The sequence below is a fragment of the Coloeus monedula genome (assembly GCF_965178545.1).
Source record: "Coloeus monedula genome assembly, chromosome: 15".
Lineage (NCBI taxonomy): Eukaryota > Metazoa > Chordata > Aves > Passeriformes > Corvidae > Coloeus > Coloeus monedula.
The window spans coordinates 1,618,170-1,644,804 of NC_138795.1; the positions used below are offsets into that span (position 1 = coordinate 1,618,170).

General features: G+C 49.8%; 3 protein-coding genes across 3 annotated transcripts; all 3 read right to left on the bottom strand.

Moving 5' to 3' along the window:
- Positions 1 to 360: 360 nt before the first annotated feature.
- LOC309578603 (sulfate transporter-like) lies at positions 361 to 9,552 on the bottom strand (the record flags this gene model as incomplete). Its single annotated transcript, XM_082291349.1, has 3 exons — positions 9,495 to 9,552; positions 3,608 to 4,252; positions 361 to 1,857 (listed from the first exon to the last, which is right to left on the bottom strand). Exons 2-3 carry the CDS (start codon positions 4,238 to 4,240, stop codon positions 361 to 363), a joined length of 2,130 nt encoding a protein of 709 aa, XP_082147475.1. The 5' UTR covers positions 4,241 to 4,252; positions 9,495 to 9,552.
- A 3,273-nt stretch (positions 9,553 to 12,825) lies between these two features.
- LOC309578656 (E3 ubiquitin/ISG15 ligase TRIM25-like) lies at positions 12,826 to 19,286 on the bottom strand (the record flags this gene model as incomplete). The annotated part of the gene is made up of 8 exons (XM_082291420.1): positions 12,826 to 13,493; positions 14,344 to 14,390; positions 14,628 to 14,658; positions 15,066 to 15,202; positions 16,344 to 16,366; positions 16,504 to 16,737; positions 17,288 to 17,383; positions 18,669 to 19,286. The coding sequence occupies 8 exons, from the start codon at positions 19,284 to 19,286 to the stop codon at positions 13,411 to 13,413; spliced, it is 1,269 nt and encodes a 422-aa protein (XP_082147546.1). The 3' UTR covers positions 12,826 to 13,410.
- A 499-nt stretch (positions 19,287 to 19,785) lies between these two features.
- Positions 19,786 to 25,200, bottom strand: LOC309578657 (tripartite motif-containing protein 29-like; the record flags this gene model as incomplete). The annotated part of the gene is made up of 6 exons (XM_082291421.1): positions 19,786 to 20,765; positions 21,375 to 21,613; positions 22,556 to 22,578; positions 22,673 to 22,906; positions 23,270 to 23,365; positions 24,550 to 25,200. The coding sequence occupies 6 exons, from the start codon at positions 25,198 to 25,200 to the stop codon at positions 20,689 to 20,691; spliced, it is 1,320 nt and encodes a 439-aa protein (XP_082147547.1). The 3' UTR covers positions 19,786 to 20,688.
- Between the last annotated feature and the right edge of the window lie 1,435 nt (positions 25,201 to 26,635).

Sequence of the window (26,635 nt, forward strand, 5' to 3'; positions counted from 1 at the left end):
GTCCAGAATACTCCAAAATCCCACCCCATCCACCAGGACAGGGTTGCAAAAAAGACCTGATCACAATTTAAGAGCAGAACTGAGACACAGAAAGTTCCAGAGAGGAGACATGAGATGAACGACCCTGTGAAAACTCAGATCCACAGACTGGCCACAATCAGATTGAGAACTGCCTTCATTCAGTACCTCCTATGGAATCACTACACCTGGCAGGAAAATCCAGAGAGAATGGCCAGTACCAGTGTGCTGACACCAGCCTGCCCTGCAATCTGAGCACACAGGTATCACTGAGCACACAGATTGCATAGACACACACACACACATTTTCCCAGCATTTTTTCCAGCTCTTATCTTCCCAAGTTAGTTCTTAGAAGCACCGTGCCCCTGCGTGCCCAGGGCAAAGTCCACGGCCTGGTGCACGCTGTGGAAGAGCAGGTGGTCCTCCCCCTCCTTGAAGAACTCCCCTCGGAGCAGGGAGCTCCTGACGGAAGGGTTGCACTGGGCCAGCAGCACGTGGACACCGATGTCCTCGTAGTCCTTGCAGACCTCCTTGAGCGTGCGGATCCCGGCCGTGTCCAGGAACTGCACTGCACAGCAGTCGATCACTATGGTGTGAAACCCCACAGGTCCCGACCCAAAATCCACGGGGACGCTGCTCTGGTTGTCCCCAGACCCCGCCTCCTTCTCCCTGAGCATTCTTTTCGCTGCTTTCTTCTCGGCTGCCTTCACCCCCACAGGGTTGACCCCGGTTTGCTTGTAGAGGGTGGATTTGAAGCACTCCTTGTTGATGTAGTAGAGGGGGGCTTCAAAGCGAAACACCACGACCCCGGGCTTGGTTTGCAGGTTCTTGTAGGCAGAGAGGGACTCGTAGGTCTCTGACTCAGCCACCCAGCCCAGCAGCGGCGCCTCCGGCCGCTGGGTGCGGAAGATCACGCAGAGCATGGAGAAGCAAACCCCCACCAGGAGCCCGATCTCGGTGCTGATGAGCGCCGTGGCTGCCATGGTGACCCCCCAGATCACCGTGTCCACCCTGCTCAGGTGCCACATTTTGGGCAGGTCCCTGAACTTCCGCAGGGCTCCGCGGAGGTTGACGATGGTTATGACGGCGAGGACGCATTTCTGCAGGGAGTAGAACAAAGGTGCGATCACAAGGAGGACTAAGAGGATCACCAAACTGGTCACAATGCCGGACACTTGGGTCCTACAGCCTGTGGACTCCTTGACCAGGGTCTTGGCAAGAGCTGCGCTGGTTGTGAAGCAGTGGAAGAAGGAGGGGATGATGTTGCAGAAGCCAATGGCGTACATCTCCTGGTTGGCCCTCACGGAGTATCCGTGCTTCTTGGCAAACATCTCCGACAGGGACACGGTGATGGCAAAGCCAATAATGGCAATGGGGATGGCATCCAACGCCACGTTGGGAATCAGGGCCCAGTCTGGAGGGCGCGGCGGCAGAAACCCCGTTGGGATGTGCCCGGAAACGCTGGAGCCGTAAGTCTCCCTCAGCTTCCCAAAGTGAGACGCCAGAGTGGCTGCCACAACCACGAAGAGTTCCACTGGAATTGGAGCCTTGAGCTTGGATTTGAAGCGCTCGTTGAGCTCTTTGGTTGGGATGAGCACCAGGAAGCACAAGGAGCTGGTGATGAGGTCACAGATGTTGGTCCTGTGGATGTTTCTGAAGATGTTTATCCAGGTGGTGATGAAGGAGCCGATGCCCCCGCTCCGAGGAATGTCCAGGCCCAGCAGGTACTTGACTTGTGAGGTCAGGACAGTGAAAGAGGCCCCTGTGACAAATCCACTGAGCAGCGAATCCGAGAGGTACACGGAGACAAAGCCCACTTGGAATAAACCCATGGCCACCTGGAAGGAATCAACCACACACAGCATGTCAGGACACAAATCCCACAGGTTTTGTCAGCTGGAATAAAAACCCCAACATTGTGCATGGCCCTGGAGGACAAGGCATGGTCTGAGCATGGAGAAAAGTCTCCAGTATTCAAATCAGGCTTTTTGGGGGTCTTAATCCCCTGAACAAACGTTTATTGTTTGCTCTGCTAATTACCCTGGTGAGGAAAAAAGAAAAGAAGAAAACCGGGGGGGGGGGGGGAAAAACCCCAAAACCCACATTTGAAATACTGTCTGCTTTTGCCATTTCTCTCTCAGTTCCTATAAACTCTGTGAACTTTGCAGGTATCTAAAACGTTTCTGGTGGCCTTTGTCTGCCTTACACTGGAGTTCAGAACCTGCAATAAACCCACAGCTTGGATGTACCAACTGTCCTCTGCACGGCAGAGTTTGGTGCCTCTGACTCAGTCTGTGAGCTGCAAACTCCTGGGCTGCAGATCATATGAACAGAGAGAACTGGGAACTCCATGAGAATCTCAAAGTATTACTGAAGAGAGGGAAGGTTTAGGACCTGGACTGGCTGAAATCAGCCCAGAGCTCTACAAAAGGCTCCCTCACAGCCTTGGTAATTAATTCAAGGTTGTTCTAAGTGTAAAACATTAATAATAATTAGCTTACCTCGTTAGGTTGTATTAACTGGTGTGGGAAGATTTGCTTTTTAGGATTTTATGGTAAAGTTTGTGATACAAAGAACATGTGATTCTGATCGAAAAAAATAAGTTTGAGGGTGTCGGCCTGTAAAGAATATGCCTAATATTCAGAGGGACTGAAGATAAATTGATTTCTTCATACAAAGAAACTTAATTAAGTATTTGTACTTGCAAGGAATATGAAGTGCAATTCACAACTCCAAAACTGCATCCATCCCACAGGGATGAAACTCAAAACCCACGGTACCTTGGGAGGCCCAGAATATTTCGGAAATAACTCAACATGAACTTGCAGTACAAAAAGTTCCAGCCTGTGTCTGAAACCCGTGTTTTGAAGTATCACAAACATGTTTTTTTTTTCCTCCTATAAATTTTGTCCAGGGTTGTCACCCTGGACAGATGAGAACAAATGAATGTGAACTCACAAACTCAAATACCACAGCTCTGCAGTACTGCTAAAAATCATCCCACTCTGGTTAATGCATGACACTCTAAAACATGGATACCTGCTTTAATTTAGGCAGGCAGTGACTTCTAGAGAATATGCAGAGATATATAAAATGTATTTTATCCTCTCAGTAGTATCCTTCCCATACAATGGCATTGTTTTGGCTTGAAATGGGCCAACAGCAAATTTTAAAAGTACAGTTATGAATAAAAAGAAACTGGGGATACTTTTACTGTCTAAATTTTTCTTTGTTAAAGGCAAATGATTAAAGACTGGAATTAGGAGCTGAGGCGCCGCATTTTGGCCCAATGAAATGGGGTCTAGTGCAAAAAAAATAGACAGAGCTTCAGACCACAGTGAGGAAGGTGGTGAGCAGACCTCGAGAGCTGGAGGTGGATGTGCAAGTCCTTACAGTCCCCAAGAGAGAAGCAACGCAGGCAGGAAAAGCTGTTAAAAAATAGGGAGAGCACCCAGAGGAGTTTCCTGCCCCACAGTGCCCTGAGGTGCAGACTGAGGACATGTGCAAGCCCAGCAGGACAGGGACAGTCCCCCCACAGAAGAATTACAACTATTTGCACACCACAGCTGTCTGTCCATCCCCCCTCACCTGGTAAACTCCAGAGATGAAGGTCATGGTGGCAGCCACGGCCATGGCGTAGCAGCTTTTGTCACAGAGCGGCTGCGGTGCCGTCCCGTTGCCGGTGCTGTTCCCATCCCCTCCCGGGCCTGGCAGGGCACTGAGCACAGCTGGTTCCAGGTCATAGCCAGCTCTCTCCACTTCCCGATCCACCACCTGCCCCACCATCAGGCAAACCACCCCGAAGATGCCGACGGAGATGTGGCGGGAGGTGCCAAAGATGCAGTAAATGATGCAGGCGAAAAAGGACGTGTAAAGGCCATAAATGGGCTCCAGCCCAGCCAAGAGAGAGTAGGCAATGGACTGTGGGACCAGCAGGACCCCCACGATCACACCAGACATTATATCCCCCAGGAGATACTCCCCGAGTTTGTATTTAGGGAGCCACTGTAAGATGGGGAAAAACCCCAAAACACAATCTTTAATTTTGGCTGGGGTACAGCTGCAAGTTTTCTTTGCTTGCTTAAGCAGCAGAGCCTTCATGCTCTTCTTCTCCTCTTGGGGTTCCAGGAACATCCTGTGACGGAAACCGCACTTGGCATCATCTCCTTCTGGCCCTTCTGTCACTGTGTGGATGTTGCTGGTCTCTGTCATTACTGCCATCACAAGGACTCACTAAAAACACAAAGAAATACCATTAAACCAAAAATGAATGGACAGCGTGAGACTTGAACACAGCATTTATGAAAAGCAAGGGCTGAAAGTCTCAGTTCAGCAGAGATAAAGCAATTTCCAGGCAAACTGGGAACGAGCCTCCCCTCTGTATCCCTGTCAAGCAAGGAATGACCTTTCCCAGGAGGGAAGCTGATGCCCTGTGGCATACACCTGCTGCTGGCAGCGTTGGCAAGTGGAAAGGAACGCAGCAGCCCTGCCTTCCTGGGAGGCTTCCCTGAGAAAATCTCTGCCTGCAGCCTGCTCCACCTTGCAAAGCCAGACAGAGGGTTTATTGTAGTGCAGCAGCCATTCCAGTGGGACATTTCCAGCCAAGCGCAGCTCAGTTTACATCTCTTGGGGGTTATTCTTTTTCTAATGCCGCGATTGCACCTGCCAAATACCGCAAAGGTTTGTTACCTACGAAGTGGCTTTTTTACAGCCAATGACACACTGCAAAAAAATGCATCTCACACTTTGAAAAGCTGGTTTTACAAGGAAATTGCGCCTGATCAAAACAATGTATGCAAGTGGAAAACACACTGATGGGCATAAGGAAAGGTAGGTGGGACACTTCTACTGGAACTCGTGCTCTAGTCCAAGCTGCCCACAGACAGTAAAGCAGGGTGATTATACCAATAATTTAACACTGGGAACATATTGCCTGACTGGGAAGGAGCAAAGTCTTGATGAGACAAACCCTAATGGAACTTGAGCATACCAAGTGACTGCCAGCACTTCCACTTTCAGAAAACATCCAGAATCCTCCAGAAAACTCCTTCAGCCCCAACAGCTGCTACTACCAGCACAGTGAGGCTGTTTCAGCCAGAAACTCACTGGTCTGGGGTGAGACCCAGCAAGAGAACCCTGAGAAGTGTCACTGCCAGGCTTCCCTTTCTGGCACTGCAGTCCCAGAGTGCCAGTGACAACATGGATTTTATGTGCTGCTCACGTCTTTTCCATGCAGTGCAAACATCAGCCAGATTTCTGTCCATGGAATGCTCACCACTGAATTAACTGCCCAAGTAATTGTCCAATTGACCTGAATTAACTGTACCAATTAATAAATTGCTACTGGAACTGGCGGTGCTCAGGATGCCACTTGAGTTTGCCTCAGAATGTGTTCACTTAATCACCATTTCACAAGCAGCTACAACATCACAGAGCTCTGGAGTCATTCAGGTTGGAAAATCCCTCTGAGATCATCGAGTCCAACCGTTCCCAGCAGTGCCAAGGCCACCATGTCCCCAAGTGCCACATCTCCAAGTTTTAAATCCCTCCAGGGATGGGGACTTCAGCACTTCCCTGGGCAGCTGTGCCAGGGCTGGACAACCCTCTTGGTAAAGAAGTATTTCCTAATTAAAACACTCACTGCTACCACCCCTTCAGAGTCTCCCAAAAACACGGGAGAGAGAAGTGAGACAAGTGACTTTGTGTGGTACCTACTGTCTTAGGACAGCCTGAGCTGAAGGAACCCACAAGAGCTGAAGCAACTACAGAACTTAATATTCAGAATGGCTTCTTCAGAGACTTCTATAACCAATCAGAAAGTAATTCCACCCAATGAATCCAACTGTCCCACCTCACACCGTGGTGTCCCTGGAGCTGCAGACCTATCAACACCCAGCAGATGCTGACAGAAAATACCAGGTGAGGAGTTTCTATTTTATCTCCTGCTCCATGCTGGGACTCCCAAAGGTGTTTCCATTCACCCCAGACCTAGACAGGGAGCGTCTCTTTGGTGGGTGAGCTCCTGCACCCTCCCAAATAACCAAACCCAGCCACTCTTTGCCAGCCTGAACTGAACTGGTACTGAAAAGAGGGTTTCAAATGCAGACCCCAAACCACGGACAGCCTGATGGATCAGCAGGGATGGGTTTTCTGTGTGACAGGGACTGTATCCCTCCCTGCTGTAATATCCCAGGATCCCTGAGGCTGGAAAAGCCCTTCAGGACCATCGGGTCCAAGCTGTGCCCCATCCCCACCTTGTCCCCAGCCCGGAGCTCTGAGTGCCACCTCCAGCCCTTCCTTGGGCACCTCCAGGGATGGGCACTCCAAACCTCCCTGGGCAGCCCCTGCCAAGGCCTGAGCACCCTTTCCCTGGGGAAATTCCTCCTGAATCATGACCTATCACAACCACAGAGCTTGTGCTCTGTTACATGCCAGGGCAGACACCTGGTAACGATGAGCTTCCCTTGGCTAATCCTTTCCAACTCAGTTTCTTTAATGTGCTTTAGAACAATTATGGGCTCAGAAGAGCCACATGAAGAATTAGGATCTTTAAAGGAAGAAACTGCACTGCAAGAAGTGGTAACCCCAAGATGATCCAGTGATCCCACTTGGAGGAGGCCCCCATTTCTCCCTTCCAGGTTTCCAATCTCACCCACCTGTACAGGACTACAAAGTGTGCTCAGGGACAATTTACAGCCCTCACAACCCCTCCGAAATACACAGTGAGAACCAAGTGACTGTTACAAAAGCCTGTGTCAGCTCTAATTTTGCAAAAGCACCTTTTAGAGCTGTATTTGCTCACGAACTTTTACTCATTTTACCAGCACAGAGTTACAAATCAAAAGGCTTCTCACCCACCCAAAGCTCAGCAAATCAATGCTGTGAAAGCTGAGGGGAAAAAAATCGACCCAGACTACTTTTGATGTGTAGCAATGAGTTTGTTCTCTGAGATTTTAGTGAAAATTTCAGTAGGGAAAATCCTTCTGATTCCCTCTGTCCCTCATCCAGGACTTGCAGGCAGCTCCCTCAAACCTGGGAATTTTCTTAAATGTGCCAAGACAAACCCCAGACAGCTCAGCTGACTGCTGCTGTAAAACATCTGCATGGGAGGGGGTGCATGGGTTTCAGTTGTGTCCAGACAGTAGGGAAATGTTCTAAGTAAAAACCTTTTTGGCTCCAGAACTCCAAGCACATACTGGGTCTTTGTGCTGACTTGCATGACAGCTTTCTCTCCATGGCATGAAAAGGACCTTTCACCACACAGTTCCTGCCCCTTGCCATGTCAGGATGGTAGGAAATGACACAACTTCCAACACTCATTTCACCCTTTTCTGCCTCAAAATGCTGCCCTGTATTAATTTTGTAACCGTTAGCCCAGGCTTGTCTAATAAAACTGGATTTTGTTCTTCAACATAAAAAAAACCCCAAACCAACCCTGGGAAAAGCCCCTTTGGTTCATGGCTTGGATACTGAAGGACCGTCTGTACATTTAGCTTGGAAAAGGAGCTGCTGTGGTTTTTATTCTGACAGCTGCTATTTACACACAACCTAGAATTCACTTTTATCACTCCTTTTGGCCTTTCAGGCGTGTCTCCTTGCCACAAACTTCGCTTCAGATAAAAAAACTACAAGACAGAGCTGAGGAAATTTCCAGTATCTGTTATCAACCGACTGCCATAAAATAAAGATATGGGGAGGTCCTGCAGTCTGTAAAAGTCATCAGACCTCCAGACTATTTCTGGAGTCCATCTGGGCCTTTCTCTCTGATCCCATGATGTGGCAGCATCTGCCTGGCGTCTGTTTTTGGGGGAGCACTCCCTGCAGCCCAGGGCTGGCTTGGACTTCATTCCTCCGTGGCAGATCAGAGCCACCTTGAGAATAAGAGAAAAACGGATTGTGAAGCTCACTCACCTGCTGAAACAACAAGTTGAAACTTTGGATGTGAGTATTTCAGAGTAGAAACTAAATCAAAAGTATTCTTTCTGTAAGACCCATCTCAGTTTTCCTTATTTTTCTACATTTAAATTGTCACTCCATGTGATCACCCCCCACCCTCATGTACCCTTTGCTAGACAGGAGAACTTACATGCACTAAAAACTAAATCCATGATCTAAAAAGACATGAACAATTTCTGGAGAACTGTAAAGGAGAAGCAGGTGAATCAGAAATCCAAGTTCCACACAAACTGAACCAGAGCTGGGCCCTTAGAAAATGGCCCCACGAAGAATATAAAAGGAAAGTATATCACAGCATTTTGACAACTATATCTTTGACCTTTCCCTTGCTGGACAACAGCCTTTTTCAAATAATGTCTTTATTGTTGTGGAGCAACAAGGAAATTCAATATTACCGTGATAACACCCAGATAAGCACTGGAACAACACCGCCTGCACCTTGGAATTTGACAAAATCCTTCATATCCTCCAACAAAACATTCAAGCCACAAACATTTGCTTCCACAAAAGACTGAAAATAATGTGAATAATGAAAACCACGTTTAAGGAACCCATCTGGGGACAGAGCTGCCTCATTTTCGGCACAGTAACCAGCAGCCATCTGCTCATGAGGGAAAACCCGCAAAGCCAGACAATAAAACCTCGCTTGTGTGATCTCCTCCTACTCCAAATGTCACTTCTCCCGAGCAGCAGCACTTTTGGGGAAGATCCCATGGAATCGGCTCCCTGCTGGCAGCCAGATATTCCATGGAAGTTGTGTCACCTCCCAAGGGCAGCTGAGTGTGTTGGCTGCTCTGCCCTGCCCTGGCTGAAGCAGATCCCTCCAGCAGGTTCCCTCCCACCCGGATTTCTTACGGAGAGTTTGCCAAGAGGTCCTTTCAGCAAGTTATTCCTGCGTTCGGGCCCCTCTCCCACCCTTTCTGATAGCAGGGAAAGGTGGAGCACTGAGGAGCTGTGTTGGGCAGTGGGGATGGGCTGAGAAAGAGCTGCCCAAAGGAATTTCCTCGGGCAGCAGCTGCCAGCTCAGCCCAGGGCATCCCACACTGCCCACCCCGGCCCGGGCTGCATCCGCAGGGCTGGGAGAGACCCTCCGATCCCGATGGAAACCCACCGGCATTGCTCCGGACAATGCAACTGCCTTGGTTGTTGTGTTTTAATTAATAAAAATAAATAAAATTAATAAAAACCTGCAAGAAGAACTCCACACGCTGTGTACCTCCTGCAGCTGCGCGGTTTTGCTGAGCGCTTTGGAAGCCAAACCAACACTTACACTCCCGGGAGAGCCAAAGGGAAGTCAGAGCAATAATTTAGCTCTAACGCTAACTTTTAACGTTCACTTTCACCCTCGGGGTCCCACTGCCTTCCTACCCAGCCTCCTTACGGCTTCCATGCACATTCTCCTCTTCTCCTGCGGGCTCCTGCGAGCCGCGCCCGGGGGTGCGAGCGGCAGCCGAGGAGGCTCCGAGCCGGACCCCGCTGCCCCCCGAGCCCCTGCCCGCCCCCTTCCCTCGGCACTCACCGCCCGCGGCTCCCCGGGCACCTGGGGCAGCTGGGACCGACCGACGGACAGACAGACAGACGGACAGACGGACAGACGGACAGACGGAGGGACCGCCTGCCCGCGGCGGGCCCCGGCAGCACCGCCCCGCTCCGGGCAGGGAGGGCCGGGCAGAGCCGCGCCCCTTCCACCCCCCGTCCTGGGTCACTTCCGAATGATTCCGCGGGACCGCTCCTGGTCCTTTACTTGGCACTGAACCCTTTTAAATTGAAAGTATAGGGTTGATAATCTGCGGTGAAGTGAGATTAAACTTTGTGCAGGTGGGGAACCGTAACAATTTCTGGCCCTTTTTTGCTCTGGGGTACCACTGGGATTCATTAAAAATCCTTGAAAGTCCCTCAGTGTTCTTTGCTCCAGGGTCCGGGTCTGTCTGGGCGGTACTTCCAGCTGGGAAGGATGAAGGATCTTTGACAACGTGGATTAAAAATCCCAGGTTTCTGTTCAGTGCTCTGCTCTTGTCTCTGGGCTGGAGGTTCAAGGCCGGAGGGGCCATGCCCAGCCTCGTCTGCCTTCCCTTCCCCGCTTGCACAGAAAAGCAGACATTCCATCTGAAGTCAAACATTGCCCAACATTTGCATTTCAGGTGGAACCCTGAACCGTCAAAAACCCCCATTAACACACAGCCGGAGCAAACAAAGCCAACTTCCATCCTGCAGAATTCATTCTCTTGTCTTTCACTGTTAAGCAAATTCTGTAAATCTTACTGTAGAAATATTGAATATTTCCATAGAACACATTTCCCTTCTCCATGAGGGTTTATTAGATGTCATGGTAACAAAACAGGCAATTGCAAAGGAAATAGAAGAGCTCCCTCCCTCTCCCCTGACTGTCCATTGTTAAAAGCATCAGTGAGTGTGACTTCCCAATCCCTTTAGGGACTTCCACAGGAGTTTTAATTGAGTTTGAAGTATATGGTGCCTCCAAGACAACCAGAGCAAATCCTGGGGAGGAGTGACATCTATGACAAAAGCATTCAAAGCCTTTTGTGGGGGGACTCTACAGAATCCTAATAAGAAATCACAAACCCAAGCAACAGGTGCTCCAGCATTTTCATTCTTGTTCTAGAAGCACAGGCTGGGGAAAACTCGGATCATCCAATACATCATGTCTTTATGGAAGAAACAGGGAAATAATATCTTCTTGGAACATGATATTAAAAGAAAAAAATCCCGAGCATTTTTTTTTTCTGGTCCTAAAAAAACTAGGCTTTTTTTCTTATTATTTTTAGACTGGTTTTCTAAAAAATGGGTGGAAAAAATCCAAGCAATTATTTAAGATAATTAAATCATTTCACTTTCAACTGCTTTCCTCTTCTCGAGGTATATTAAGCTTTATGGTTAATATATCTCTGTGATGAGGCAACCTTTGGCCTGGGAGAAATGTGCCTCTGGGCTCCTCATGCTCCAGAATCTCCTGCCAAGGAGCTGGGGTTTGCTGACACACAAGTGCCAGTGTGTGCCATCTGCCCATCCCACTGAGCCTGCCTGGCAAACCTGCTGCTTCTCCAGATCACCACATCATCTCTGGAATATCAAATCTCCACAGACCAGTTTGTCAGACTGCAAAATAATCCTGGAAAATGCTTTGTTCCACCGAGCAGGTACTCCTGGGCAGCCCTGGGAGCCCTCCCTCCTTGCCTTTTGCCCAGCAGCTCCTGTCCTGCCTCGCCGTGCCCTGCTGCCACCTGGCACATTGCTCTGTGGGCTGCCTGTGATGGTGTTATCAGCCCTCTGTCCATGAACCCCACAGGCAGTGGCTCTCCCTGGCTCTTCCCAGTCTTTCCCAGGTTCCCAGCTCTGTGTTATCACTAACAGATAAAGGCAGCCTGTGATTTCCCCTGGCTCTCAGCTTTGTGCCATCTGGCTCCCAGCCTTGTGTCAGGAGCCTCCTGCCCTCAGTCCCACCCTCCCTGGGCACCTCCCTGCCCCGTGCCCTGCTCCAGCTGGTACAGCTCTGTGGGAGGATGGCTGGGTTATGCTGAAAGTGGCTAAAAATGAATTATTTTCTCTCCTTGCCCTTCCCTCCCTCTACAACTGGCAGTGCACTGAGATTCAGGCCTTCCATTAGGTTTGGAGATGGAGAAGATGGAACTGCCTGGTTCCCATCTGTGAGTTCTATCAGAGCTGGGCCAAACCTTCCTCCTCATCCTGACCTGCTGGGCTTGGAAGGCCCTAATTAATGTCACAGACACACAGAGGTCTACTTGTGGCAGGTTTGATTTACTCAGAAAGCCCATCAGACTAAGTAACAGAAAGAGGCCCATCCTAATGCTTGAAATGCATTTAACTGAACTCAGTCACATCATTCTGTGCTTGGCAAAACCAAAAAAAGTTATAATGAGCTGCTTTACTCTAAAGGCTTCCATGAAGGATGAGACAAATGCCACGTAAAAATTGAGTGGTTGGAGGGGGGAGGGTGTAATTAGAAAAAGAAAGATGCAATGAAGCAGAGTTCGTATATACTCAAAATAATTAAGCCATAAAGATGCCAAAAAGAATTAAGCTCTGTCCATATCTCAGGACTGTGCATGTCACAATTACATTGCTATCAAGAAAGAGTGTTCTCCACAAACATCTGTGCAGAACTGCTGCTCTCAGTGTGTGTCACGGTCCAACATTGTCACCTAGAGTCAAAAAGTGATTAGGTGGTAAAATTTCCAGAGTGCTGATGTGTGTTAGAAGGCTTAGTTAAATAATTGCTGGACTCTGCTTGTTTCCTTACGCTGCTTTCCTCCAGTCCTTCAGCTCCTTGCTTCCTCAAGGCTAAGGCACAGAACATTAAAACAAGTCTCAGATTCCCAGCAGTCTCTTTGCAAACAAGCAAATGTATGGGGGAATTAAACTACACCACCAGTTTAGCATCTAACTCAGAAATCCCACCTTCCTAGACACCCATTTTCATCCAAAAGCTTTGTGAGGCTGCAGCAGGATTACAAATCCCACGTTTGAGTGAGGGTTGCTGTCTGCAGGGATTTGCAGCACTGCAGGAACTCTGCAGCAGCAGCAGCAGCACTGACCTGCACTGGCTGCTCCCAGCTCCTTCAGCTGGCAGCCAGAGAGAAGCCCAGGTCAAGAAAGTGCTGAAGGACAGGCTCATTTCTTTTGCCTCAGCTGAGGGGCTGAGAGCAGCTGCCCTTTGTGCCTTGCTGCCTTCGAGGAGGAAGGAATATTTGCAAGGTCCCCTGGAGCAACCACTGAGCTCCCAAAATTTGGCCATGCTCTTTCTGTTAGGCTGACAACTGATGGGTGCAGCAGAGCCAGGGCTGAGCACACAGCACAGCTTGGAGAGCCCATTGAAACCAAGAGGAGAGCTGTTACTCTAAATCTGAGATGGATTTCTGAGTTTATTTTCAATCCCTGAAGCCAGGTACATGTTGATTATCACGAGTGACAGAACAGAGCTGTAGCCACAAGTCCTGTAAAAGCACAGAGAACTTTAGCCTTGATTTCCTGCCAGTCTACCCACAAACAGTGCTCTCCACAGCTGATTCCTGGTGATGGTATGAAATCCTGCAGCCATGGTTATGAGTAGCTAAAGCCCTGTATTTGGTTATCCAGCCACATAGTGACAACAGAGTCAGCACAAATCACAGTGCAAAAGCACAATTAGACCCATGAGATGATACAGTCCACAGCTTGCAAGGCAGCAGCAGTTGGGAGATTGTATTATGTTCATGTTAATTCTTTGCACTTTTAAGAACAATTTTCATATGTTACAGAATTGATTTGAATGCAAGATAGGAGGGGAGGTCAAAACACTTGGCAGGTTGTCAGTATTAGAGGTAATTTTGGTTAGTATTTAAGTTTTTCTTTCCATCTCATTTCTGACATCTGTTTTTCACCTCTCCCTTACGTCTGGGCTTATGGGAGATGAGAAATTACTTTTTGCACTTCTGATTGAGCAGGTGCTGCTGTTTCCTTATGGTCTGGCGGAGCAATTCCAACGGATCATTTTCAGGTACTGTAAAATAAAAGAACATCATCAGCATAGCAATAAAATATATTTGACAAGTTGCTTCCAAGTAGAGCTTTGCCTTGTCTCAGAAAAAAGTATTTCTTTTCCCTGACCTGTTTTGAGTGACTGACTGGTTCTGTATAGAGCACAGCCACTGACTGAGCTCACAAGACAAATAAATGGACATACACACTGATTAAAAAATGTACCTCTAGATTTGCTCCAGAAGTTAAAAAGCGGTGAAGAAACAAAGATTTTCTTCTGAATTTACAAATTAAGAAGAAAATCATTTGCAAACTGAACTTCAGTTGCAGCAATTAAAAGAACAATCTAAAAAAATCTTTCATAGAACTTGTAAATAACCTTTATTTAAAGAGCTTGTAGAAGTGATGCCCTGCTGTGCCCAGCAGATACATATCTGAGCACTGGACTAGTGCAATCTGCAGAGAAACACTGTTCACTCTTCTCCTATCTCCTGCAGCATTTGCATTTGTCTGGGAATCCTTTCAGGTACTGTGTTTGCTCCAGCTCCTGCTCTGTTGCTGGGAACCCCTCCGTGGTGTTTCCCTGGAACAGGCTCCGAGTTTTCCTGAGTGCTCAAGCAAACGCAGTTGTCTCCCTCAGGCTGAGAAGAAATGATTTCCCCAGTGAGTTCCCAGAGATTTCTGCCCGTGCAGACTCCGAGAGCTGTGCCCTGAGGCTGCACACTCTGGCAAGGACAGGAGATACATGCAACAAAACGCTGATCCCATTTTTAGGTGGGAGATCTTTTCTGCAAGACTCACAGCCCCAAGGCAGAGTCCTGAGGAATAACTGGTATTTTTAACACATTCTGGACAGTATTTTGAACACTTACATCTGGTATTCGTAGCTGAAGAGGTACCAGTAGTAGCTGAAGTCTGACTGTAAAGAGATGGTGTTGAATGTTAGAGCCTTGTAAAACACAAATCACATCTTGTTAACAGCAGAACAAGAGATGTGAATAGATCTGCCTCCCTTCTTTTGAGATGAAGGACAGCCTTTGACACTCTGCTTAGGTCTCCTTGAACCTGAAGCAGGAAAGTGCAGGGGACACAGTCCTTAAATGAACAACTGGAGAAATTTGCAGGGAACGTTTTGTAAGCAAAGAAAACAATTTACCTGCACAGTTCCATTTGGTTGGCGAGTTTAACTAAAAAAAAAAAAAAAAAATAGAGAAGAATGGTTAACAAAGCTGGCAATGAACTCAAGTTTAGGGCTCAGTACTGTCCCCCTGGATCTCATGGTCAGAGGGAAACCAGGAGGGGATGGGGCTGGGCAAACACAGAGGATGTTTCTTGACAGCGGGACCGAGCGGCCAGAATTTGGGAAGTTGATGGGAGCAGGAAACCACATCAGCCAGAGGAGAAATTGGCCTTATGCTGCTTAGGAGCGGACCTCTTCCTTGGTACCCACAGAAACCTGCCCCCTGCCCCTCCCCTCCCCAGCACTCCCAAGACCCCACATCAGCCCTCACGCCCCAGTGGAAGGAGCTGCCCCAGCCAGGACTGAGCTCCCCGTTTCCCACCGCATCAGCGGGGCCGGGTCGGGGCCGCTCACCGCACACGTCCTGCAGCAGAGAGTCCAGCTGCAACATTAACTTCTCTCTCAGGGTCTGGCACTGGGTAATCATGCTCTGATCCAGCTGCACTTCCTCCACGTCCACCCTCTCAGTGTCCAGGTCCAGACTCGCAATCCTAGGGCACAGAGAGACATTGCACCAAGGAAAACCATCCAGCATCCAAAGGTAACAGAATTCTTCACTAGGACAGAGTGTGCAAAGAGGAGAGGGCTTTGGCAACATCAGTGACTGGGTTAACAGCCCTTTGTGAAGGTTGAGTTCCAATTGTTACGTACTGTTAGTTATTTGGCAATGCCTTTTGCTTACCAACCTGCACTGGAACTTTCCCACACTGACAGTGAGAGAGGAGGAGGTGTTTTGATAATCCCCGTGTGTGAAGGGGGCCTTGACTTGCTGCAGGCAGGCGCTTACTGTTGTAGTGGTGACAGAACAAGAATGCCAAATAGATCAAATGGGGTCCAGGTTTCTGGGAAATTACCTTGGTCCCACAGGACAGGATGTGACCTGTGGCCCAGCTGTGAGTGACAGCCTGTGCTGCAGCCCTGAGGCACACGGTGATTCCAAGGGATCCTTACAATCCAAGTTTGAACTCAGCTCTAATCTGTTGAAGTTACAGAGGTGACATCCCAAATTCCAGGTAGATGTTTGAGGCAGCCCTTGGTGCAGCTGGGGCCTCCAGTGCTGCTGCAAAGCCTCTCGTGCATCTGGAACTGTTGGGGCGGCGTTGCAGCACTGAGTGACACCTGACACCCAGGCACCACACAGGAAGCAGTGAGTTATAAATTAAATGTATCACTTGCAAGAGAAGTGATAATAAATCTTTCTAGCTACCAAGCTTCTCCACAACCCAAAGCCTTGGTGGGAAAGGAGCTGGTTATCTCTGCTGACAAAGGCTGTTCCCTGGGAACTCATCTGAGGGAGGGTCACCAATGTGCATCCAAGACAGCGTTCTTCTAAACACAACCCTAGGGGCTGCCGCTCTGATAAAAAAAAGCTTTCTGGTAGGAAAAGCCAGTGGTTTTCATCAGAATCCAGCCAGGAAACCAAAACTGAAAGGCACCAGTGCAACAGCAGGCAGGGGTCTCTCCATCCCTGTTCATGGTGTGGATGTGGTGCCCTCTGGCTCAGCCAGAATAGGGAGCAGCTTTGCAGCACAGGGTGGTGGCACAGAGGGGCACAGGCAGTGGGGTTTGATCCCAGTTATCAACACTGTGTTTTTTCAAAGAAGAAAACAAGCGGTATCAAGTGGAACATACCTGTCTGTGACCAGTTTCAGTTCCTACCAGGAGGATTGCAAAAAAAAAGAAAAGAAAAGAGAAAACAAAAAGGAAAAATATCATTAGTGTGATTTTCAGAAAGGTCACCTGGCTGAGAAATAGGCAGATCCATGAAGAAAAGCAGAATACCACTGCTTACTTTGAGGAAGAGGAAAGTATCTGGTTGCTCTTTTATCTTCTGGAGAGCCTGAAGATTCTGCTCAGCCTGGTCTCTCTTCTGTTCCATTTTCTTCCTTGCTTTGGCAATGTCTGCCAGTTGGTTTTCCTCAATAGTCTTAATGCATCTCAGGATCTTCTTCTCTTTCTGAACAAGCTGTGTCCTTATATCTTTAAACAGCTCTTCTAGCTGAGAAGTCACTGCTTTGGTATTGGTCTAAATGAAGAGATAAGAAAAAGGGGCACTGGAACTCCACCTTTCAGTTTAGTGCCTCTGCTGTCAATTAATATGGTGTCTATCCTTTGCACTGGCTTCAGAAGGAAGCAGACAACAAACATTTGCTTAGAATATCTGACTGAACAGAGGCTTTTGAAAATTAATCCTGATATAGTAACAAAGTCCGATGAATTTCAGCTACAAATGTGAGAACTGACTGGCACACACTGGAAATCCCACTCGTAGCTTTAAATTGCTTTTCTTTTATTAAACAGGTAGAAAACTTTAAAAATACATACTCTTACATACAATCTGTGGGCTGCCAGTCCTGCAACCCGGTCTGTGCAGCCACAATAAAGGGTGGAATCCCCCAGCTGGTTCCTCCTGTGGAGGAGCTGGAAGGCTGCGATAAACCTTGGCTTCTGGCAGTTTCTCAAACCACTCTTTTCTCTTTCTATTCTTCTGCTTCTAACGGTACAGTTACCATCACTTACTGCTGGGAAACTGTGAAGGAAAGATGCTCTGAATTGGTCATAATCTGGATACCAACCTTGATCTGATTCTCGCTTTCCTGAAGCTCTTCTAGGGCAGTATCTAAATCACTTTTAGAGTCCTGCAGCTCTGTCATGGGGTCAGAGAGTTTAACCTGGCAGAAGGAAAGACAGCAGTGAACTTCCCAGCAGGAGCAGCTTCAAAGCAGACTGGCAGTTTGTGGAGCTGGTGAAATGGCCACTGTCCCACACATCCCACTTCTGCTTGGCAGCCCTGCAATTTTGATATATAACTTGGGAGAGGAAGTTAGTTTGCAATTCATATAACTGCAAAGGATGCTTCTGCTAATTCCTGAGGAGGCTGTGACCTGTCCTGAGGTCCAGAGGGAGCCATTTCCTGCCCATGCTCTGGGTTCCTGCAGGCTTTTTGCTTGGGCTCCAAACTGAGCCCAGCCATTTCAAATGCAAGGCAGTGAGTGAGCATAGGAAATGCATTTTATCCCCTCAGCCGATTGTGGAGCATTTCAAGGACAGCAGCTGCACTCAGAGGCAGGAACACGGAGGCCCCACCCATGTCTCTTGTATCTGCTGGGACACTGGCTCCACAAAATTTGGGGCAGAGGGAGGAATTCCCGAATGACTGAGGTTGGAAAAGACCTCCAAGGTCATCGAGTTCAACCTGTGACCAATCCCCACCTTGTCCCCAGCCCAGAGCACTGAGTGCCACATCCAGTCATTCCCTGGACACCTGCAGGCATGGCACTGCAGCACCTCCCTGGGCAGCTCCTTCCAATGTCTAACAACATTTCCGGGAAGAAATTCCTCCTGATGTCCAAGCGGAACCTCCCCTGGCACAGCTTGCGGCCGTGTCCCCTCAGCCTGTCACGGGTTACTCGGGAGCACAGCCCGATCCCCACCGCGCTACAACACGGACAGAGCCCAAGGGAAGGAACTCGAGTGGGAAACCCCCTTCCCCACCCGAAGCTCAGTAGCAGTGGCATCCCCGGGACTCTGTGGAGGAAGGGATTTTCTAATCCCTGCAGGAATACTTCTCAATCCCAGCCACGAGCACCCCGGCGAGGGCGGCTCGCAGGCCCGGGGCTGCACCTCACTGCTGTGGGACAGCGGAGCCTCTCGCTGGCTCTGCCACGTCCCACACCCTGACGGACGGACCCACTCTTGTCCCGGCCAGCCCCAAACACCTTTCTCCGCTCTTCTCCCTCTGCTTAGCTGTCCACACTGCTCCGGCAACACACAGGAGGCAACGAAAAGCAAGTTCCAGCACCATGAATCAGTCCCTTGCTGGGGCGGAGAGGAAATCCCCGGAGCTGCTGCCGGGCTGCCCCCACACCCTTCCCCATTCCTGTGAAAGCCCTTCCTGCGGCTTTCCCCCTTCCCCGCGGCCAGGCCAGGGGCCATGGGGAGGGAAGAGCTCCTTACCAGCTGTTTGTCACGTTCCTCCTTCATGGTGATGACCTCGTGGCCCTTGTGGGCCCCGGCGATGGAGCAGAGCACGCAGATGCATTTCTCCTCTTCCTTGCAGTAGCATTCCAGCAGCTTGCCGTGCTCCGGGCACCTCCTCTCCTCCGCCTCACCTGTTCCCACCTCCACCAGGATGTGTTCCTGCTGGGAAGCCTTGGCGTTGTGCTTGCTCAGGTGGGCCTGGCACAGGGACACATTGCAGACCAGGCAGGTTTTCACGGCCTGCTGGAACCCATCCAGGCAGTACTCACAGGGAACCACGCTCGTCTTCCCCTTCTCGGAGCCTTCGTCCTCTTGTCCTTTGGAAGCGGAGGCCTGAAACGCCTCCACGATGTTGCCCAGCTGGAAGTTGTTCTGCAGCTCCACGGTGGGCCCCAGGTGGACCCTGCACATGGGGCAGGTGTAGGGGCCCTGGGAATGCTGCTGGGTCCCCAGCATGTTCTTGATGCACTGCCGGCAGAAGTTGTGACCGCAGCTCAGCGACACCGGCTCCCGGTAGAGACCCAGGCAGATGGGGCAGGTGAGCTCGGCCTCCAGGCTGCCAGCCCCTCCACATCCCTTCCAAGCTTTTGCCATGGCTGCAGGGTCGGCGCCTCAGCGAGCAGAAACGAAACTAAACCCAGCAGCAGGACACCCAGCCCCGAGGCTGCAAGCTCCTCCCCTGCGAGCCCGTCCCACGCCGGGCAGACGAATGTTCCCTCCCGGACCCGCCCTTCCCTACGCCGTGGCAGCCACTTGGGGAAGGTTCCCCTCAGTCTCCAGCAGGGAATGCTGCCCCACTCTCTCCTCACCTCCCATGGCAGCTTTGCTTCTGCACTGGATGTGCAGGATGGAAAGAGGCGGCAGAGGCAAAAGCTGCTGCTTTAGATCAAAGATCAGCATTGCTGCTGGCTAGTTCTGTAGCAGTTAATGCTGTGCTGTCAACTTACAGATAAAATAAATTGCCATTGAGTTTTGCAAGCAAGTAACACAACTTTAATAGCGTGAAGCCAACACAGTGTTTGATACAGCTGAACAAAACTGAGCAACTTAATAGTATTTCCATTACGATTAACAGAACAAAAAAAGTGGAGCTCGTGCAGTAAGAAGCAGGGTGCTGTGATATACCCCCTGTCACAGCAGCCCACAATCTAATTTCTGATATGCCAGTTTAGCATAGTCCCCGTGCAATGATCACAACTCCTAGGCCTGGAAATACACAGTAACACCTTGTCCCCACAGCACTACAGGAGCTTCAGCATGCTGATGGCAGCATGGATGGGATACTTCAAAGGGATGGTTCCTGTCTGTATAAGCCTGAAGTTCTTAGCAGGACCTCCAGCCTTGACAGACACATCATGAAAAGTGAGAGAGCCACTGTCCACTTCTTCGACCTAGGAACACACAGAGGTAAACTGTGAGGCATTTGCAGGCAGCATCCAAGCCAGGCACAATTCCAAGCTTCCATCAGCTCTCGTTGCTGGCGTCCTCCTCCCAGCAGCTCTGGTTGCCCTGCACATCTGGGATGGCACTGTGCATATTGGGAGTCCTGTCCTGGTTTGGGCTGGGATAGAATTAATTCTCTTCTCAGCAGCTGGTACAGTTTTGGGTTCAGTAGAGAATAATGTTGAGAACACACCGATGGTTTGGCTGTTGCTAAACAGTGCTTAACCTGAGCCAAGGACCTTTCAGTGCCTCATGCTCTGCCAGTGAGGAGGTGCATGAAAAGCTGGGAAGGAGCATAGCTGGGGCAGGTGACCCAAACTGGCCAAAGGGACATTCCACACCATAGAACACCACGCCCAGTATATAAACTGAGGGGAGATGGCCAGAAGGAACCAATTGCTGCTTGGGGACAGTGGCTGGACATCAGAGAGCAGGTGATGGGGGAGCAATTGCATGCTGTGCATTGTTAGTTTTGGTTGGGTTTTCTCTTTCTCTTCCTGCCTTTCTATGATTGTTAACATTATGATTGCCACTGACTTTGTATTTCATTAGGCTACTTGAAAGAAAGCAAAGGGGAAGATCCAAACGCAAACGTAGGTCCATGGTATTGTGTATTATTATAGTGGAAACCTAAAGAGAAAAAACACATTATGATTAACAGGTAATTGTGGAGATTTGGGGTCTGCCTCTGTCCTGACCTGAGGCTCGCTGCCAGCAAGGGCTGAAGCACCATCCAGAGAGCAGCACCCAGGGAACCCTAATTTCATCAATTCAGTCAGATAAGTGTCCCACTGTGCACAGCTCTGGGACTATAGGCTGAGCTTACAAAGCATTGCAAAAGAGTAGAAGTATTTACACAGAAAGAGCAGGTTATTTATGTCCTAAGCAAACTCCACCCTGCTGCTGCTGTGACAAGTTCTCAACTTTCCCCTTGAAATAAAGGGATGGCACAGAGGTGTTGCTATTATCTTTTCTTAATCCTCCCAGAAAACTCCTGGGACTTCCAAGCCTCTTTGTCCATAGCCTGCTTTAACAAGGTGTATTCAGGGCATGCCCCAAAGCCCTGAATCCCAGGACAAGCTCCCTTTGCTGCACACACACGTGCAAATAAGCACACAGAGTAAGGAATTAGCACTTCTAGAGGTACTCAGTGTACTTGGTGTCTCATTACAGTCCTTTCTTAAAGATGTTTTATCGACTTCTCCATCTCGCTTTTGACAAAGTCAAATGAGCACTTACCACTAGATGCTGTGAGCATAGGTGTAGGTGCAGGTGGTGGCGTTGAAGGTGGCGAAGGTGGTGGTGGCGGCTTGTTAAAGGAGTACCCCAAAGGTGGCAGTGGTGGCTTAAAGGAGAACTCCACATTTAGGAGGAATTGCTGGAAAAGCTTCAGAATACCAGTTGTTGTTGATTTATCCAAACTAATGGGTGGCTTTGGCACCATCACACCATCTATTCCTGGAAGTGGCTTGCGTTGCCTAAACCACGCAGCAAGAATCACAGAACCATGGAATCACTGAGGTGGGAAAAGACCTCCAAGGCCATCGAGTCCAAGCTGTGCCCCATGCCCCAGCCCAGAGCACTGAGTGCCACGTCTTGACCTTCCTGGGGCACCTCCAGGGATGGGCACTCCAAACCTCCCTGGGCAGCCCCTGCCAAGGCCTGAGCACCCTTTCCATGGGGAAATTCCTGCTGCTGCCCACCCTGAGCCTGCCCTGGCCCAGCCTGAGGCCGTTCCCTCTCCTCCTGTCCCTGTTCCCTGGGAGCAGAGCCCGACCCCCACCCCGGCTGCCCCCTCCTGTCAGGGACTTGTGCAGAGCCACAAGGTCCCCCCTGAGCCTCCTTTGCTCCAGCCTGAGCCCCTTTCCAGCTCCCTCAGCCGCTCCTGGGGCTCCAGCCCCTTCCCAGCTCTGTTTCTTTCTCTGGACACGCTCCAGCCCCTCCATGTCCATCTTGCACTGAGGGCCCAGAACTGGACACAGCACTCACGGTGTGACCTCAGCAGTGCCCAGCACAGGGGACAGGCACTGCGCTGCTCCTGCTGCCACACTACTGCTGAGACAGGCCAGGTACCACTGGCCTTCTTGCCCACCTGGACACACCTGGGCTCATGTTCAGCCAATGTTGAACAGCAATCCCAGGTTCCTTCCCACCAGGCAGCTTTCCAGTCACTGTTCCCCCAGCCTGGAACTACACGAGACTGTTGTGACCACAGTGCAGGACCTGGCACTTTGCCTCACTGAACCTCACACTGCTGGCCTTGGCCCATGGATCCAGCCTGTCCTGATCCCTCTGCAGAGCTTCCTGCCCTCCAGCACATCCACACTAAGCCCAACTTAGTGCTGTGAACTTACTGAGAGTGCACTCCATCCCCATGTCCAGACCATCAATAAAGATATTAAAACTGAGGAAGAGCTTACCTGGCTTTAATTGTTGCAAAAGCCTGTAAAGACATTTTGAAAGCAGAATTAGCACAGTGCAGGCACAGGCCAGCCCTGGAGCTGTGTGTCTCTGGGAAGGGAGATGCTGATAGATACCTTGGTGAAAAGAAGTATGTCCTTCTGATTTCTCAGAGCCTCCAGCTGACGAACATCATGGCTGGCCAAATCCTTCTCCCTTTTGTGATTATTCATCTCTGCCTGAATCCGAGAAAGTTGTTGCTCCTCGTATTCCCTGAGAACTTTCAGGACCTCTCCTTTTTTCTTCTCTAGCTGCAGATGCATCTCCATGAGCAGGCTCTCCAGCCGTCCCCTCCGCAGGCTCTCTTCAGTCTATTAAGAAAACAATTTCAAAATTGTAAGGAACATTTTCCACATGAGCTCTCACTCAGAAAAAAATCTGGCTTTGATCTGGGATAAGAGAAGTAACTAAAAGTTGAAGGTTGGAAAAATAAAAAAAAGCCACACATCAGCCACTCATCAGGAGGCACAGACTTCCAAGCTTAATTAAGAATGTACCTCCCAGACTGATAAGAAAGTTCCCCAAAGAAAAAAACCTCAAAAATACATGAGAAACCACCCAGGAACTAAAAAAGCTTCAGAATCCCTGATCTGGGGAAGGGTAAAATAAAACTTTATCTCCTCAGTTACCAGCATGCAACCATCCCTGAGGTGATATGGGACCTTGAAACAAACCTTCAGACCCTCCTTCTGTTTCAGCAGATTTGCTATGACATTATCCAACGCAGCTTCGTGGTTTCTCAGGGCTTCCAGAGTTCCAGGAGAAGATAGCTACAAATATAACCAGAAGGAGATATCAGGATAGGACTGGCATAATGCATGAGATCAGCTTATAGACATGGGTCGAGCGAGACTTGCAGAAGGTTTACTCATTGTATGCTCTTGTTGGAAAACATACCAGTTTAAAAATTTTATATATGTGACTTTAGCCAGGTTTGTTCACCTTTGCCCCGGGGAAGGGAACTGAAGCCTTTCCAGGGCATTGTTTCTTTAGGTGGGCTCAGCATTTCCACAGACTGGGGAGTAGCCCCAAAGGGTAACATCAACAGAACATCAACAGAACATCAACAGCCATCTACCAACATCTACCCCAGACTGTGCCTCTGGCAGAGTTGGAGACATCTCCTCCGGAAAAGACTGATAAAAAAATCAAGCGAAGAAATCCGGATCCAATAGGAGACCAAATACTAAGAACTACACAACTTGGGACCAATGAACACTGACCCAGTTAGTTTCTATGAGTTTTGATTGTATAAAAGATCTGAAAAATCTAGTAAATGTCCTGTGTTATGGAATGATTCTCTCTGCACACCCGGGCTATGTGTGGATGAGATGGTTTCTTTGGTACATCCTGGCCAGAACGACATCCTGGCCAGATAATAAAGTAACGCCTTGACTCGCTAACATTAAAAATGTTGTTGGAGGGTTTCTGTTTTCCCCGCAGTTTCGGTGACACTCCCAGGACAAATCAGTAGATAAAGATTTACTGGAAGGTTTTATCCCTGAACGAATGCCACAATTACAAGCACAAAAAAGACAAATTGAAGCTGAAAACTATTCATGTGCAATAGCCACATATAAAGCCATTTTCCCTGTTGGCAGCTTTCCTTCTGTTACTCTGTCATTAATTGTCTTTGCCTAAGTGCAGCTCAGGCTCATCTTCAGCTTGGAAGTGCACCAAGGATTAAAACCATAGCCACGAGCAGTCAGCCCCACCAGTTTGGCCAAACTCTTCCTTCAGGATGGGGAAAAAACAAAGTTTTATATCTCAAGGGCCAAACCCCTAGAGAAACCGGGACAAAACTAAGAATAAAAGCCCAGGATTGCAATTTAGCCCCCACCCTGCGTTTGCAGTTCTGAAACTCGGGAGCTGTTCCAGCCCTGTGCCATGGGCAGCTCTCTGGGGTTTTCCTGGTGCAACCCACGCCTGTCTCACTGTCCCTGCAGCCTTTTACCTGAGCTTGGTCAAAAGCCTCCTCCAAGCTGATGATTCTGTGGTTCTTGTGGGAGAGGACGGAGCACAGGATGCAGATGCAGTCCCAGTCCGTCTCACAGAAGCACTCCAGCAGTTTGCCGTGCTTGGGGCACCTCCTCTCAGCCAAAACCTGGGCACCGCAGGGCTCCACCAGCACGTGGCTCTTCTGGACCTTCTTAGCGTTGTGCTTGCTCAGATGGGCTTGGCACAGGGAAGCCTCGCAGCTCAGGCACGTCTTCACTGCTGGCTGCGGCTCCTGGAGGCAGGAATCGCACAGGATCACCTCCTCTGGCTGGCCCGAGCTTTCCCCCTTCCCCTTGCATTGCGCTTCCCGCTTCTCCTCCTGCCGGTGCGCAGGAACATCCATAAACTTCTGCACTATGTTGCGGAGGTGGAAGTTGGGCTGTAGCTCCCCGGCGGGGGAATGGCAGAGCGGGCACCGGGCAGCGCTCTGCTGGCACCGGAGCGCCTGCCTGATGCACTCCGTGCAGAAGCTGTGGCTGCAGCCCAGGGACGCGGGGTCCCTGTAAATGTCCAGGCAGATGGGACAGGTCAGCTCTTCCCTCAGCCCGGCCACTGCCTCTGCCCCGGCCTCTGCCCCGGCCTCTGCCCCGGCCTCTGCCCCGGCCATGGCGCTGCGGCTGCGGGGGAAGCCGGAGGCCCGGAAGGAAGGGAACAAAACAAAAAGCGGCAGTGACAAAAACAACCCTCGCCCCGTTAAAAGGCGCTGCCTCCTCCCCCTTGCAAGGGAGGGTCATCCCTCGCCTCTCTCCCGCTTCCTGCCTCTCGTTGCCACGTGGGCAGGGGCCGCGGCCGTCTCGGTGTTGAGAATAAAATTGTACCAAGTCGTGTTTAAGTCTCGGGAATTCCTTTCGCTTTAGCCGACTTTGCATTGTTCTGTGTGCGAGTGGTTAACTCAGCCTTAAAGGCTGTGAGCCTGAGCAATGCTGATAAGAAGGGATATCCTGGCCAGGCCGCGTCTCAGGGATGCATTCAAAGAGAAGAAACGTTTTTGGAGGCCTGTGACCAAAAAAGAATAATTTGAGGAATGGGATGTTCCCCAAACGACCACCCCAGACCCTCAAAAGAACTCTGCTCCAACGAAAATGAGCTCTGAGGAGTGATTTAAATATGCAGAAAATTCAGGGAGTGTTTAGCATATAGGTATGAGTTTTGGGAAATGCATTAAATATGTAAAAGTTACATAGATTTAAGCTGGTCTGTTAGCAAGGTGTGGTGTGTGTAATAGGGAGTTATCCTCCCCATGCTGAAATAAAGTAATGGCACTTTGTAATATTGAAATTACAGTGTTAGAGAGTTTAATTCCCCATTTTCAGTGGCAACAGGACAAACTCCATGCAGCAGCTTGAAGCTGAGAGCTTGGACACTTCAAGGGGAACATGGCAGAAGGTCCAGCCCTGCTTTGATGGGGCTGCAGGGGTCAGGAAATGAGGCAGGAAGGAAAGCTGGGAAGAGTCCTTGTGGGCAGGGAGACTGGGAGAGCTGGACCAGCAGCCAGAGAGCAAAGGAACCAAACCTGTTCCTCTTGCAAAGACACCTGGATGGACCTGGACAACAACCTGGGACTGATAAATGCTGGGAGTGGGCAAATGCACGTGTTACTTGAAGGGAGCTCCTGTGCCAGCAGAGCCCAGGGCAGGATTTGGTGTCAGGTGCCACTGCTCAGGGCACAGGTGGGAGCTGAAACTCCAGAGAGCAGCCCAGGACAGCTCAGCAGGCAGTGAAACAAAGTCCAAACAGTGGGCATTCCACACTGGTAAGGAGCTGGAGCCTGGGGTGTGCTGCCCACACTGCCCACACTGCCAGGTGCCAGCCAGCCCAGGCCAGGGCAGTGATCAAAGCCGTCCCCCCTCACAAAAGCTCCTGACTGAGTGATTTTCCCCTCCCACGAGGCACACTGTGCCCAGTCCAGGAGATAAAGAACACTGCCTCCCTCCTCTCCAGCAGCCACATGAGCTACTCCAAAACCAGCGCCTGCCTGTGTGAAAAGGAGTTGTTTTATCACAAAGTTATGCCAAAATAAAAACAGTCCAGCTGGGATTTTT